Source organism: Alosa sapidissima, chromosome 5, assembly GCF_018492685.1.
Source record: "Alosa sapidissima isolate fAloSap1 chromosome 5, fAloSap1.pri, whole genome shotgun sequence".
Taxonomy (NCBI): domain Eukaryota; kingdom Metazoa; phylum Chordata; class Actinopteri; order Clupeiformes; family Clupeidae; genus Alosa; species Alosa sapidissima.
In genome coordinates, this window is record NC_055961.1 from 25,342,320 (window position 1) to 25,358,280 (window position 15,961).

The 15,961-nt window shown below is 44.8% G+C and overlaps 1 protein-coding gene across 1 annotated transcript in view; it reads left to right on the top strand.

Annotated features, from left to right (window-relative positions):
• The window catches only part of stk10 (serine/threonine kinase 10), a 43,553-nt gene that overhangs the window by 4,100 nt on the left and 23,492 nt on the right, over positions 1–15,961 (top strand). Inside the window, exons 2-6 of the mRNA XM_042093854.1 lie at positions 3,473–3,637; positions 9,168–9,216; positions 11,912–12,061; positions 14,133–14,205; positions 15,321–15,515. Coding sequence (XP_041949788.1) covers positions 3,473–3,637; positions 9,168–9,216; positions 11,912–12,061; positions 14,133–14,205; positions 15,321–15,515 — 632 coding nt within the window. The remainder of the gene's footprint in view (positions 1–3,472; positions 3,638–9,167; positions 9,217–11,911; positions 12,062–14,132; positions 14,206–15,320; positions 15,516–15,961) is intronic.

Consider the following 15,961-nt stretch of genomic DNA (forward strand, 5'->3'; position numbering starts at 1 on the left):
TCAGTGCAACAGTTTATTTTGAATTCTGAAGTCAAAGATTGAAACGGTGTGTGTGTGTGTGTGTGTGTGTGTGTGTGTGTGTGTGAATTTTGAAACTGAAATGTAAACCTGCACTCGTACCTGCGGTAAGAGCCTGAGTTAAAAGTGACACGTTATTTATCAACTGCTTTCTCCAGGAATAGCTGTGCAAACAGGAGCACAGTGGAGCTGTGTGGTGGTGGCTGTGTGAGGGAGCTGGGGCCCATCCTGATCTGAACGCTCGGTCACATGCTATCAGACGGAGTGCAGTGCAGCGCTGGTATCTGTGTATGGGATAGGCGCTGAACTTTCTCCCCATGTAGCAGAGAGGGAGAGGGAAGGGGGGGGGGGGGGGGGTGGGTCACGGGTTCAATGAATGGATTTCTAAAGTTAGTCATTTAGTCATATGGAGCAATAGAGTGAGAAAAGTCAATAGTTAGACATCTCAACTCCACCCCAGCAGCATGGCACAAAGGGAGAGAGCATGAGGGAGAGGGAGCGCTTAATGTAAAGAAATGAGCCTCTGTTTATGTGCTGCAGGTGCATTATCCAGTGCCTTGGGCTTTTAAAGTGGGCCTGAGGCTATTTACCCTTCTCTACTGTATATGTGTGTGTGTGTCTGTTTTTGTGAGTGCGTAAGCGTGTTTGTGTGCATGTTTGAGTGTGTGTGTGTGTGTGTGTGTGTGTTTGTGTGCGTGTGTGAGGGGAAACAACCAGGTGGGTTGCTCAAGAGGTCTTGGGTCAAAAGTATTTGATTTTTATCTTGTGGATTTCTGTTTGTGTTTAGAAATCCATGTTGTTTATAAAACGGGAATGTCTGCTTTCCAGCATGCATGGGAACTTGGCATCCCAAAGAAAGCTCTTAACCACCTCCATCTCCATCGCCCTGACTGTGTTTGTGCCTTTCCTGTGTCCTGCTAGTGCTATGTGATGTATCTGTTTTTGTTTTTGTGTTGGTGTAGTTAATCACAGTGGCCGACCGTCCTCCATAAGGGGATGTTGTTTTGAAGTTTATCCTCTTCCTCAAACTCAGTACCACAGTCTAAATTTAAATTTGATGTTCAGTGTGTCTGGACCTGATGTAAAATGACACACTGTAGCCACATATTTGAAATTCATCTAAGTACATCTTCACTATCACTATACTTCTTGTAATACATGGTCAGGTTTCTGGTTGTCTGTCTATAGTTTTTATGGCAGTGGTTTGATGTTAAAGGATAATTCCAGTATTTAGCACTTTGAGTCCCCTTTCTGTTTTTTTTTTTTTTGGATTCTGAACAAGAGTGGTGGACACCGAAATTTTGACGATGGGTCCTGTCTCGACTTTCTGACTCGTTTTGAATCGCCTTTGACTGTTTCAGAGTGGCTGGCTATGGGCATGCACAAACATGTCCTTAAAACAACCCTTAACGTTCGTTTTTGAAATTGTGCAACTCACCGAGTGGTTAGTGATGTTCGTTGATGTTCCAAAACAAGTAGCGTAGCGAAATACAGTTTCTGTGGTGTTTTATTTGGCATTTTGTAAAATCCCATTGATTTCTGTTGGAAGACTCATTGCTCTTTGATATTACTGCGCTACCAGAAATGGAAAGGGAGTCTGTTTACATTTGGTTGTTGTGCATGCCCATAGCCAGTCACTCTGAAACAGTCAAAGGCAATTCAAAATGAGTCAAAGTCGAGACAGGACCCATCGTCAAAATGTCGGTGTCCACTACTCTAGTTCATCGAGAACAAACCAGAAAAGGGACTCAGAGTGCTAAATGCCGGAATTATCCTTTAATAATGAAAGATAAACGTGCAGCATCAAGTGCTTTTCCACTTTCCTCTGACGACAGAAGGTGGACTGGCCTCACCCCCCTGCCTCTGCGTGACCACACTGTTTACCCAGATGTTTTCCCAGAGGCCCGTGAAGCACAGGACCCCAGCAGGGCTGTTTAGTCTGACTCCCATCTATAGGGCGGAAAGGATTCTCTCATTCTCTCTCTTCCCCTCTCTCATTCTCCCACTCATCTCTCATTCATTCTCTCTCTCTCCTACTCACTCTCTCTCAGATTTCTGGTTCTCATCCTCTCTTATCTCTCTCATTCTCTTTCTCTCTCGTTCTCCTTCAGATTCTCTCTGATGCTCTCACTCTTATTTCCTCTCTCCCCCTCTCTCTTCCTCTCCTTTACTTTCTGTGCCTCTGTCGCTCTTCCCACCCTCCCTTTCTCACAGTGCACTTTTTCTCTCTCTCAGAGACAACACTTTATCAAGTTTACATGTAGCCAGAATAGCAAGTTCACCAGCACCCTGCGACAAACGGAGGAATGTTACGTTCTGCTCAAACTACAGACTCAAGGCCTCTTGTTAACTTTTGAGAAAACATGTATATTCAGTTCAGTATCAGTCATCCTGTATTTGGACTTTTCCCTTTAAATAGCCCTTTGAAGAGCTGTGATTTGGTTCTTTTTTAAAGAGCACCTTGTATGAATAGATAGACACGTTGCCTTAGCTGGGTTTCAAAATGCCGGGGCTGCAGCTCTGTGCTGCTGTGGTTCAGTCTTGTCTGCGAGGGGGTGTGGAGGCTCTTTCCTGTTTCTCTCGCAGTGTGGTTAAGCAAGATTTTAATTGCACACCGCTGGTGTCAGGGAGCTTTTCTGGCAACACAAATTCATTTGTCGTCTTTTTACTCATGGGCTGGTGTGTATGAGCCTGTGAAGTTATGATGACAGGTTCACACACGCTCTGTAGTTATCAGTTCACCATGTACGTCAACGGTCAAGCTACAAATAAGGAATAATACAATCTCCTCAAGAAAAAAAAGATGCACAAAATATTTCCAAAATGTTACGAAGTATTTCCTCAAAATGGTGGTGTGATTTGTTCATCCAAGTGTGACAGGTTAAAATGTTCTCTTGCCAGCTATAAAGCAGAAGTTGATCTTGTTGATTGTGCGCTGTTGTTTTTGCCATTCTTATTTCCGTTTCAATAGGACATGCACAGTTAACCACATCGGGTGGCCCCACCTATGTTCTTTCACACAGACTGTGTGTTCTTTTTTAAACTTCAGACACTGTGAACATGATTTGACCTTCCATGCAAAGCCACACATGCTGCTGTTCCTGTCCCACTTAATTGATACAATCAGGGGCCAGTTCATAGATAAAGTTGAATTTCAGTGCAATTGAACACGCAGTTTCAATGAAGTTCAATGCACAAAGAGCCACAGTACCTTGGCGAAGTCTAGTGATGTCTCTTAACAGCAGTACTACATTCCAGATATTGTATACTGCACATCATTACATTTAAATAGTAGGTGTAGAACATAGGATCTTACAATTATGTTTGTACAATTATAATTTTATGTGTGTGTCTACTGTGTTTTCAAATGTGCAGTATTATGTCTGAACACCTGTAGCTCATGTTAGATATGAGATGACTATGTATTAATGTAATGTTTTGTGTTTTTGTGCAGGCCAAAAATAAAGAGACTGGGGCTCTGGCTGCTGCCAAAGTGATTGAGACCAAATGTGATGAGGAGCTGGAGGACTACATCGTGGAGATCGACATCTTAGCCTCGTGCGACCACCAGTACATTGTCAAGCTGCTTGACGCCTTCTACCATGACACCAAACTCTGGGTAAGGTCAGCGCTTCATGCTGCAAGGCTTGGGGGAAGTGCATTCACACCATAGTACCGAAACTGAAAGTCTTTAAATAGGGAAAGAAAAGGCAAGGCGAGTCTTTTCTCCCCATATTTATCAATTTTGTGGTCTACCTCCTATAGGGAAGTCATATGAAATTACAGTGGGTGTAGTAGTTGCAAAGGTGTAAACCCTGTGAAACTGTGCTGTGTTTCGAAAGCCATGCTGGCCAAACCCTCCCTACTGTTCATTCCCAGCACTTTCACTTCAGTGTTTGCTGGTATGTATGTTTGTATGTGAGAGCGGTATAGTCTTGAGCGGGCAACGCCTTCATGTAAAGTTGATCCTAGCTGACCAAGGATGGGAGGACCGAGCGTAGTGGTTCGACCACCCTCCATGTGTGGTTTTGGGGAACTACCCTGGTATCTGTGGAATTCTGGTGTGAGAGAAAGGCACCTTTAATTTTCTTGTGCTTGAGGAAGCATGTTGGTACACTGAGTCAGCGCACCGTGCTCTGGGGAGGTGCTGTTTTTCTGAAGCACCCGCCGAACTCTCTCACCACATACTTCCGTCTCAGGCCGACCATCCTTGGGTGGCGATGAGGCTTTCTCTTCTCTTTTTTTCTCGTTCTCTCTCTCTCTCTTTCACATTCTCTCTCTTTGTCTCTCTCTCTGTCTTTCTGGTGAGTGTGTGCATGTGATTTTCGGCCTCAGTGCTATTTGGTATAATCTGTTTATCTTAAGGAGCCTTGGCTTGGACTGTTTACAAGCACCCGCTTTTGATCAAGGCGTGGTTATGGTTTAGGTATGCCAGACCATGAGCGAGGAGAGCTGCAGAAAATTTCTCGGGTTGGATGTCACATTAAACCACAACATCGCCACTCTGAGACATTGAGAAGCCAGACAAGACAAAACAAAAACAAAAACAAAATGGCACTTCAAAAAAAGGCAGGCACCCTTCGAGACGCAACCCCAGACAGTCTTGAGGGTCTCCACCATATAAACAAGTTTCCATTCTGGCTCGGTGGGTTGCCCTGGCATCCTCTCCCTCCTCGTCAGGATGTGTCATAAACCTTATTTACACGCTGATGAGGCGTCTGGCCGTCACAAAGCAGGATGATGGGAAGGGCCAGCAAGGGTGTTTACATGACCATGCCCAAAATACATGTCTGAGGTGCCGCGCAGCACTGGACAGGGCAGTGGGCCATACAGAGACAAATAAAGGACTGGCCTTAATTCTTTTAGATTGAGGGAGAGAGAGAGGGAGAATGAGGGAGAGGAGAACTGAAAGAAAGGGATATAGGGGATGAGAGAGGAGTGATGGAAGGACAGACTGAGAGAGAGGAAAGAAAGAGAGAAAGAAAGGAAAGAAAGAGAGAGAGAGAGACCACTGTTGTTTAGGGGGAACAAAGTGTTGTGCAGTCAGTCTCAGGCTATAGTGGTGCAGTGTGAGAAAGACAAGGCCTTTGGCTCTCTGCTCCCTGTGCTGACATTTCCATCCATTTGCCCAGTAACACGCTCTCATGGTCAAGCCCATTCATTCACTCTGGCTCTCAGAACACTAGCCGTACCACACTGTTGTCAAGTGGACTCGGTGCAATAAATCTCTAACAGATCTCTGTTTACTCTCCCTCTCAAAACGCCTGTCATTGACGGTGTTTATGCCCCGTGGGGAAAGTAGCCTTTGCTGTAAGCACACTGTCATTGGATACTGATGATGTGGAAACTGCTGACCAACTGTGTGTGTGTGTGTGTGTGTGTGTGTGTGTTAGGGTTTTAGCAAGTCTGCATTGCACTACCTCTCCCTCTTCCTCTAAAGGAGGAATTCGCAGACAATACAGGGTAGTTTCCCCAGTCATACCTTAAAGACAGTTCCTCAACTGTGTGTGTGTGTGTGTAGGTGTGTAGCTTCCTCACTCATACCTTGAAGACAATTCCTCAAGTAATCAACAGCAATCATCATGTCATATATATATATATATATATATATATATATATAATCCCATGCAGCACTGTGTGTCAGCCTGCATCAGCATCATCATGTTAATGACAGCTGTTTTCTCAGGCAAACCTGTTTTCGTTGTCCCATAATGACGATCTAGGCAATTATTGAAAAAGACATAATTAACATAATAGATCATTAACATTCCTTTGCAACATGCATGTCTAGTTTAGTTGTTCTTCTATTGTGTAATTGATAGTGGCATTGGTAAGATACATTTAAACACCAACTATTGACTATTCAGAATCACATTGGTGTTTTGTAGGGCTGAAGGCAACAGCAGAAACTGTGTGCAGTACCTTTAAAATGGCACTAGCTGCTTGCTCTATGCGGTTGTCATTTGATACTGGTCAAGGTGCACAGGACACCTGTTCGAGGCGCCCAGGTGATGTCCCTTAAATATGATTACAGTGCTGCCTGAAAGCTGCTAGATAATGAAGGCAACGCAGCGAAACTGTATCCATCAACGGCAATCTATTATTAACACTTTTATATCTCTGAAGAACAATAGAGTTTGAGATCTGATCACATATCCTATTTAAATGAATATGCTATTAGCTTAATGGACTTGAATTCATCCTCTCTCTCTCCTTTTCTTTCTTTCTTTATTTCTTTCTTTCTTTTCTTTCTTTCTCTTTTTTTTCTTTCTCTATTGCTCTCTATCTCTCTCTCTCTCTCTCTCTCTCTCTCTCTCTCTCTCTCTGTTGTCTTTCAGTAGACCTTAGTGATATTACTGTAGGATGTGTAGGTGGTGAAAGAATGTCACTCAGCTGTGTGTGTGTGTGTGTGCGTGCGTGTGTTACACACTCTCTGCCGTGCATGTGGCCTGACCAGCTCGGCCACCTCTCTTCACCTGAGGGCCATGCAGCATGTGTCATCTGCTGTCGAGAATTCCTCAAATATCTGCACCCTCACTCCAATTAGTGGCTCTTTGTCTGGAGAGAAGTCTCCTTAAACGCCACCCTGCCCCGCACGTCTACTGTACAGTGGCTGCACTGCACACTCCCACTCTATTGAATAGACATGGTGGTGTGATGGCACCAGAGTTTACCCCTCCACAGCGTCTGTCCACTCACTCTACACTTTGTTTGTTTGGCTAAAGAATGTACCTTTCAAAAGGATTACAGAGAGCAGTGTATCCACTGTTAAAGGGAGGGTGGGTAGGCAGCATGCTTCTCTTTCACCAGTGCTCTCTCTCTCTCTCTCTCTCTCTCTCTCTCTCTCTTTCTCTCTCTGTCTCTCACCACTGGTGAACTCCTTTTTCCTGCACGTGTGGCCTGGTGTCCATCACACTCCAGAGTGTTTGGTCAGGGCCTGCCTTATCGGTGCCTCCGCTGGCCTGGGTGACGGCCCATGTCAAAGCAGCCGTGAGCTTGATGGATGGGTCTGAGAGTGTGCCCAGGGTGTTATGACAACTCTGACTGAGGCCGCTGTGTTTGGGCTCCATTGCCGTGAAGTTACCTAATTGTGACATCACTGCACAGGTATGCTGCAGAGATGAGTGTCCTTGACGAATGGGGCGTTCTGAAGACCTGTTCTGTGGCTGCAGGGTGCAAACAAGCTGACTAACACACTAAGTAGGCTAGCTAGTAATCAGCATTCAAACTTCAGTTTAAACTGAAAGTACACATCCAAAAGATTAGATACGATTCTATATAAAATCTCTTTATTATCTTATCTATTATCTCATTATTATAATATACAGTATATTTAATTTCATAATTAATACATTATTATATTGTTATAATCTCATTATACAGCATTATACATGAGTGCAGTATAGCAGAAATATAATCAATTATCAAAATATTAGTAAAAATCTAAACTGTTTCAATCCAAGTCTAACACCATACCTAACTAACCATACTGTTACTGTTCACATTATTACAAAGTTTCCTTTTAGGACCATTGTGGCATAGTCAGTGTATTACTCTGTATTTAAGTATAGCTACAGTGTATCAAGTATGTCCATATTGTGTCACTGCACAAGATAAAGTCTTCCCAGAGATTTGTGTTTATACTGGAAACATGCATGCATGCATGTCATGAATATGACAACCAAAATGGAGGAAATGAAAGCTGACATTCTGGGCAGAAGGGTAAGGCCTTGGCCAACAGGAAGTCATCTCAGGATTGTTTATGCAAGGCACTGCTCCCCACCCCAAGTTATGCTGTGTGTGTGTGTGTGTGTATGTGTGATATTTTCTGAATATTTGTATTTCATTTGCATTTATACATCTTATCCAAAGGGAGTTGTAACATTGTGTAGGTATACAATGTACTTGCAGTATATGTTGAGGACCTTGGTCTAGCAAGACAGGAACATGCAGTACTGTGCTAATGGTTATTTAGGTCAATAATCCTCTTGAGGGAGGTAGGTAGGGAGGTAGCCTAAACAAGTTCAGTGGGAGTGCGTTAGTGGGGTGGTGGTGGTGGCCAGGTGGGGTGTCAGGGACACAGCCTCCTGAGCGGGACAGGCTGACGGGCTTAAGGCTTTGGGTCCACTTTGACTGACAGGCTGCCCTCTGTCACAGCGAGTCTGCTGCTGACACATTCAAGAGCCTCCACTCCTCTTGTCTGAAGAACAACAAAGACTACTCAGACTGCAACCGCCCGATTACATTTTTCTTATTGGCTTGTCTTTAGGTATTGCTTGTGGATTGGTCATTGGTTCCAAAACAAATAGTGAAGACGCCTTACTCACCTCACCACCCTGATGCACGGCAGTTCTGTCTGTGCATGAACAGAGGTCTTGTGGTTTCCTGGAGAATGTGTCAAACCAGGGCATTGTGAGGGGCCATCTTGTTGTTGCATTAGAAACTCTCTTTCTGTACTCATAGGCTGTCAGGAAGTTACATCAGCAGTGTTAAGATGTCTCAACCTGAGTATTTTTACAATGCGATTCACAGATTGAATTAGTGGGAGTAATTCCACAGTCACAACAGTGTTAATGCAAGGCCTTTTTCTCTTTTAATGGTGATGTTTTCCATAACCCATGACATGTATTTGTGTGTTTGTTATTGTGACTTAGTTACTTTGGGTCTGTTTTTGTCCTCTCTTAATTTAGAAAGGGAGAGAGGGAGAGGGGACACTGTTTGTGCCCTCTCACTTAATCCCATGTTTAGTTTTGTGTGTTTCTTTTTTTTGGCCTCCACAAACTTCTCTTCCCAGACTCCCAGCAATCCCCCCCCTTAGTGCAGGGATTTACAGCGCCTTGAATTCCCCTCACAGGGCTTTAATTAAGCCAGCACGTCGTACACCACCAATTGAACTTGGCAAGGGGAGCACATATACGCCGTCTAAGCGACTCAAATACTTCATTTGGCTTTGCTTAAGTGGAAATCTTCTACCGAAAGCTTTTTGATGTCGGGGCCAAAATTGAGCACCGTGCATTACTTGTTGTGAAATACATGATTTTTCCCCAAATGTGGGTAGACGTACAGTATATCACATTTCATTATATGTTTTAGAATTACATTTGACAACACTGACTCACTCTCAAGCTCTCCATCTCTCTCCCCCACAGATCATGATTGAGTTTTGTCCTGGGGGGGCTGTTGACGCCACCATGTTGGGTAAGTTTTGTATGTGTGTGTGTGATTTAAAGCCAAGTGCTATTTCTTATGATAATATCAGGTTGTGGAGCCTTGGGTGGTGATATTTGGAATCCAAACCCTGTAAGAAAGCAGAGTGAGTGAAGTCCCCGTTTTTCACAGGATATTAAGGCCTTCACAGACCACACCAAGTGACTCTTTATATTATGCTTTTGCAATCTGAAAATGAAAATAGAAAACCTCAACACTGATTCTCTGTGTTCCTTAATTCAAAGGCCAAGGAAGAATGATCTTAAGTTACAGACCCTAGAAGTGTAGAAGTTTTATTGTCAAATATAGCTGCAAGCAGCAATAAGGGGGCCAAGCAGAATAGGCCGGAGTAACCACGGCGACAAGATAGAACTCAGCAGACACTGAGCTCACTTCCTGTTGTTGCGATTACAGCCGAATGCTTCTGTCAATTGTTCCAGAAAGCAAAGCAATGATGAGGCATTGTCTGAAGATGGTCTATGCCAATTTTGGTGAGGATCCACTGAAATTTGTGACCTGTGTAAACTTGTACGTGTTTTTGATTAAATCCAATATGGCGGCCGAATCAATTACGATGACATCACAAGTTGGCTTGGGTCGGCCTAAGAACCTCCAACAGTATTACCAGACACCACTAGTACATTTTAATTCCAAACACAACTGCTGCTACAGGCCAAAAGGCATGTTTCTTAATTACAGCGCCCCCTAGAGGTCAAAGGTCACCAGATTTCTTGAGCGTCCCCCTGATTGGGTCCTGAGACCATGGACTAAGTTTGGTTATGATCGATGAATGGGTTGCTGAGATATGAGCTCACTTCCTGTTTGGCGGCTTCGCCTCAAATTTCGATTGGCTATTATGGCCAAATGGTTTTAGTTCGAAAGACAAAAAGCAATGCATTTGTGAGACATGCTCTGAAGATGATGTGCATCAAGTTTGGAGTCAATCGGACAAAATTTGTGACCTATGAAAACTTTTAAGTGTTTTTGATAAAATTCAATATAGCGGAAAATCCATCATGGCGGAAATTGACATCATAGGGTGCATTGAACTCGGCTTAGTCCAAGGACGCCAACAACACCTGGTTTTTGAAAACTCAGAGCGACAGGTCAAAAGTTAGGTGCGTGATCGCACATCCAACTTTGACCTGTTGGTGGTGCTAGAGTGTATGAGGTGCCGACTTAAAACTTGATGAAATTTATCACAGGACTGTCTCTAATCAGTGTGCCAAACTTCACAACTTTTTACCAGACGGTTCTATGGGCTGCCATAGACTTCCATGGCAGAATAATACACTTCAGCAGCTACGGGCAAAAAAAGGTTTTGCTAATTACAGCGCCCCCTAGCGGTCAAAGGTTACCAGATTGGTTGTGTGTTCTCCCAATTAGGTCAGGAGTCAATGTACTTTGTTTGCTCACCAATTGGTTTTGATAGATGCTACGGATGCTGAGATAAATTGGGGCTTTGCCACCAATTTCGATTGGCTGCTATGGGTAAACGCTTCCGTCAATTGTTATGGAAATCAAAGCACTGATAAGGCATGGTCTGAAGATGGTCTGTGCCAATTTTGGTGAGGATCCGATGAAATTTGTGACCTAGGGAAATTTGATAGTGGTTTTGATTAAATCCAATATGGCGGCCAAATCAATTATGTTGATGTCATGAATTGCCATCTGTCGACATAAGGATCTTCCACAGTATTACCAGACACCACTAGTACATTGTAATTCTAGGCACAACAGCAGCTACAGTCCAAAAGGCATATTACTGATTTACAGCGCCTCCTAGAGGTCAAAGGTCACCAAATTTCTAGAGCGTCCTCCTGATGGGGTCATGAGTCCATATACCAAGTTTGGATTTGATGACTGCAAGGGTTGCTGAGATATGAGCTCACTTCCTGTTTGGCGGCTGTGCCGCAAATTTTGATTGGCTGTTACTGGCGAACGGTAATACTTCCGAAGACGAAAAGTGATAACTTTTGTGAGGCTTGGTCTGAAGATGATCTGTGTAAAATTTGGTGGGAAAAGTATGTGACCCCTGATACATTTGAAGTGTTTTTGATGAAATCCAAAATGGTGGAAAATCCATCATGGCGGAAAATGAAGTCATAGTGTGCGTTGAACTCGGCTTGGTCCAAGGATTCCAACGATACCTGACTTTTGAAAATCGGACCTACGGGTCAAAAGTTACGTGAGTGAACACACTTCCAACTTTGGCCTGTTGGTGGCGCTAGAGGGTTTGAGTTGCCGACATGAAACTTGGTGACATGAATCATGTGACCGTCCCCAATTAGTGTGCCAAATTTTTTACCAGACGGTTCTATGGGCTGCCATTGACTTCCATTGCATATAATAATAATAATAGGAAAACGTAGAAACACAGAAATTGGCTGCTTGGCCCCCAATGACATGTTCCAACAGAGCCCTAAAGCTTAATCTTGTATACAGTCAGAAAACTTAGCACCTTTACACAGATTTCTTTTCTCTGAAGCTCCTCTTCTACATACATGCAACAGAACAATATGGTTAACTCAGCAGCAATGTGTTCCCTTTTTTGACGTGATGTTCTGTGGTTCATTACAGTTCATTGCAATTTGTTGACCTTTCACTAACATTTCAATAATTTCATTCTTAATTTGCCATAACATACCTGTCTCTCTCTCTCTCTCTGTGTGTGTGTGTGTGACAGAGCTGGACAGGGGTCTTCGGGAGCCTCAGATTCAGGTGATCTGCAGACAGATGCTAGAGGCCCTGGTGTATCTCCACAGCAAGAAGATCATCCACAGGGACCTGAAGGCCGGCAACGTCCTGCTCATGTTGGATGGGGAAATCAAGCTAGGTCTGTGGCACAGGATGTTACTGGCACAACAGTGTTGTTCTCTCTAATGGCACTCTCTCATTCATCTCTCTGAAACACATATTAGTTTTCTCCTCTGTTTTACTCCGATTTCATCATGTCTCAGACCTCTATATTTGCATTTAAATGATGGAATTATACACGTTCACACTATATCTATCTACCTTTATTCGGCAGATAGTTTTGTCCTTAGTTAGATCCTCAGTTAGAGCATTATGCACACATTGTGTTTATTCCCTGGGTGACCCTGCTGTTGTCAGTGCCTTGCTCAAGCAATTAGGCATGATGTTGTTAGCCCGTTGTTCACTAGTGAAGACTGGTGGTGTCCCTTTGGGCTCCCTGAGTTGAGTGCTGTGTATTAAATGGCCAGACCACATCAGCTCCTCAGAGGCCAAACTCAGCTTCACAATCCCCATAATGATGAGGCTGCTCGTGGGGGATTCCTCCTGGGCTGTGCTGCTCGGTCAGCTCTCCCAGTGGGCTGCACGTGCCCTGGGTGCTGACTCCACACGTCTGACACGACTTTCACTGGATTGAAATCACACCAGTGCAAGTGTTTACTGTGGCGCTGAGACACATAGGAGTACGACTAGGCTCATAAACTCTAGCAGTAAACGCTCGTATGTTTACATGCCTTCTCTCTCTCTCTCTCTCTCTCTCTCTCTCTCTCTCTCTCTCTCTCTCTCTCTCTCTTTCTCTCTCTTTCTCTGCTCTTTTCCTTCTTCCTCTCATTCTCTCTTTCACTTTCTCCCTACTCCTCTTTCCATTTTTCTCAATCCACCTAAAACTCTATTTTACTTCCCATTTCTTTCTCTGTACAGAGCACTCTTTCTTTCTTTCTCTCTCTCTCTCTCTCTCTCTTAGTTCTGTCTCCAAAGACAAAAAGCCAAAAGGTCAGGCCTCTGGCCCGTTGACGTTGATCATATGAGCGGCGTGTGGAGGAGTGTGTTACAGGCTTTTGTTTGTTTTAAAATATCATTCAGGGGCTTGTGCAGCCACGTTCCACTGAACTCCAGCAGCTCTGATGCTCCCCTCTCCTGTGAGAAAGAGGGGTGCTTGTGTGTGTGTGCGCGTGTGTGTCTGTGTGTGTCTGTGTGTTGGGTGGGGGGGGGGGGGGGTTTGGGGGGGTCCCAAGGCTGGCTGCTTTGTACTCCACGTAATGGCTTTTTGAAATGGCAAGCCAAGTGGGATATAGGAGCCGTAAGCAAGGGGGGGGGGGGGCGCTAGTTTGAGTGACCTGTTCAAACTCTGCAGGGAGAGACACACAAGCGGACACACACACTCACAAATGCACGCACCAACACACAAAGGCAGGCACATGTCTGCAGACTCTGCACACACACCACATGCACAAACATACAGATACACACACAGAAAGTTTCTTTTTGCAGCATTGGGCAGGCAGGCTCTGAATGAGTATCACGTTTTTTTTATGTTCTCTCGCCAATGCCTCACATACTTTTACAAAGGCACCAGAGCTTGATTTAAGAAGAAACACACACACACACACACACACACACAGACGCGCACACACACACACACGCACACACACTGAGCCTGGTGTCACATCCTGCAGTTAAACCAGTCTCTGTGGCTCAATTCCTCTGCTAGGAAGCCCCTGAATAAAGACGACGTAGAAGTGAATGTTTTATGGTTTAGTATGAATATTTGAGACGAGGAGTGGAAATGACTGTATGTGAAACCACTTTAGACATTCCTGGGGCTTCTGTCCACTTTGCTCTTCAAGCAGATCGCTGTTTGCCACATATTATTCCCTTAAATAGACACAGTTTCAGAGCTAGAAAATGCAATCGTCCAGTCCCCCTGGTCAGACAAGAAGAAGCCATATATTGGGGTTTCTTGTAAATACTATCAGTAACATTTCCTAGTTTCAATCACAAGGTTTTTATCACAACCCTAAACGGACAGAAATATCGGAGGACTATAAAAAATTAGTGGTTATCTTACCTGTCCTGGCAATGGTCAGGTTTTGGTGTTGGTGGAAGGATGTACTGTTCATATTTTTATTGTGTGTGTGTGTCTGTGCTTCCAGCGGATTTTGGCGTGTCGGCCAAAAACACCAAAACCCTGCAGAGGAGGGACTCCTTCATTGGAACCCCATACTGGTGAGTGATGAGTTCATCTGGCCCAGAATGATAGAAAACAATCTCACACACTCACTCACTCATAAACACACACACACAAACAAACCCATTGATTATTGTTCTCCATGGTGATTGCACTATCCAGTGACCTGTGAAGGCTTGTGATAACCTCACATACGCTGTTCACACCCAGCTCCCCCATAAACATTCTTCATAGATAGAGAGACGGCGAGAGAGAGAGACGGAGAGAGAGAGAGAGACAGACAGAGAGAAACTGGGCGTGGAGGTGAAACCTCATAAAACACAGGCTTGTCTGCTGCTGGACCTTGTGCTCTGGTCCAGCTCCAGCCCTGCGGGCCCTCAGCGGTAACGCGTCAATGATTGACCAGGAGGGCCAGCTGGAATGCTCTCCATTCCTGCAATGAATGGGCTGGTGGCGCAGGCAATGTGAACAAGGTCCTCCAGCACTGCATCTGCCAAGGTGTAATATGACTTGCTTAGGTGACTCTTCAGCAGGCACAGTGGTGGCATGACCAATGACCAATAAACAGGGAACAATGAGGAAGTCAATGGGATTGGGCATGATGAGTGCTCTAGCTGTCAGTAGTGCGGATTCATCTGACACCGCTGAGATCTTCACTGGTAGAGCTGTGTTCATCTCCGATAATTTCAGAACTGTTCTCTCTTTCTCATACGAGAGGTGCTGAGCTGCTAGAGTTCAGTGGAACGTGGCTACACAAGCCTGTGAATGATATTTTAAAACAAACAACACAGCCGGGGTTAGACAGATAGATGGATTCATAGGAAGAGCATTATTTAGGGCATGTCATGATGGGTATTGATAACGGTAGCACAACTTTAGACTGTTACTAAAAGCTGTCTCTCCTAAAAAACCCATATCTGTGTTGGGCATCCAGCTAAGTAATCCGTAACATGCTTGTGTTTGCCTTATAATAAAGTGTTGATTGAAGTGCAGCCTTTTAGATTCACCTTCTGGCTTGACTTGGAAGGTGACATGCCTGCCCACTACAAGGATGCCAGTACTGACCCTGACTAGGAGTGTCTGTGAACTCTGATGTCCCTGCGCCTGACCGTAGAGGACTAACCTCTATCTCTTCTCTGTGTGATGTGTGCAGGATGGCCCCAGAGGTGGTGATGTGTGAGACGATGAAGGACGCGCCGTACGACTACAAGGCGGACATCTGGTCACTGGGCATCACGCTCATCGAGCTGGCCCAGATCGAGCCGCCACATCATGAGCTCAACCCCATGAGGGTGCTGCTCAAGATCGCCAAGTCCGAGCCGCCCACACTCGAACAGCCCGCCAAGTGGTGAGTCCGTGTGTGTGTGTGTGTGTGTGTGTGTGTGTCTGTGTCTGCTGTGCAGGTGCGTGTGGGGGTGAAAGAAATGAAATGAAATAAATCTGCCTTGTGTCTGTGTCTGGGTGTGAGTATGAGTATGTGATAGTGTCTCAGTGTGTGTATGTTTTGATGTAAGTGTGTGTGTTTTGCTGTGTGTGTGTGTGTGTGTGTGTCATTGTTAGAGAGAGAGAGAGAGAGAGAGAGAGAGAGAGACTTAGTGTTTGTGTGTGTTTTAGAATAAGAGTGTGTGTGTGTGTTTGTATTTTGGGCTGTGACTGTGCCAATCTGACGCGTACCAGACCCCCCAACCTCCCTCAGATCCCGTCCTCCTGCCCCTCGCTGCCCCTTATCTCTCCAGGGCCCTGTTAAAGGGAAGAAAGCCCCTTGTCTCCCCGTTTTTCCAGTGTGCGAAAAGC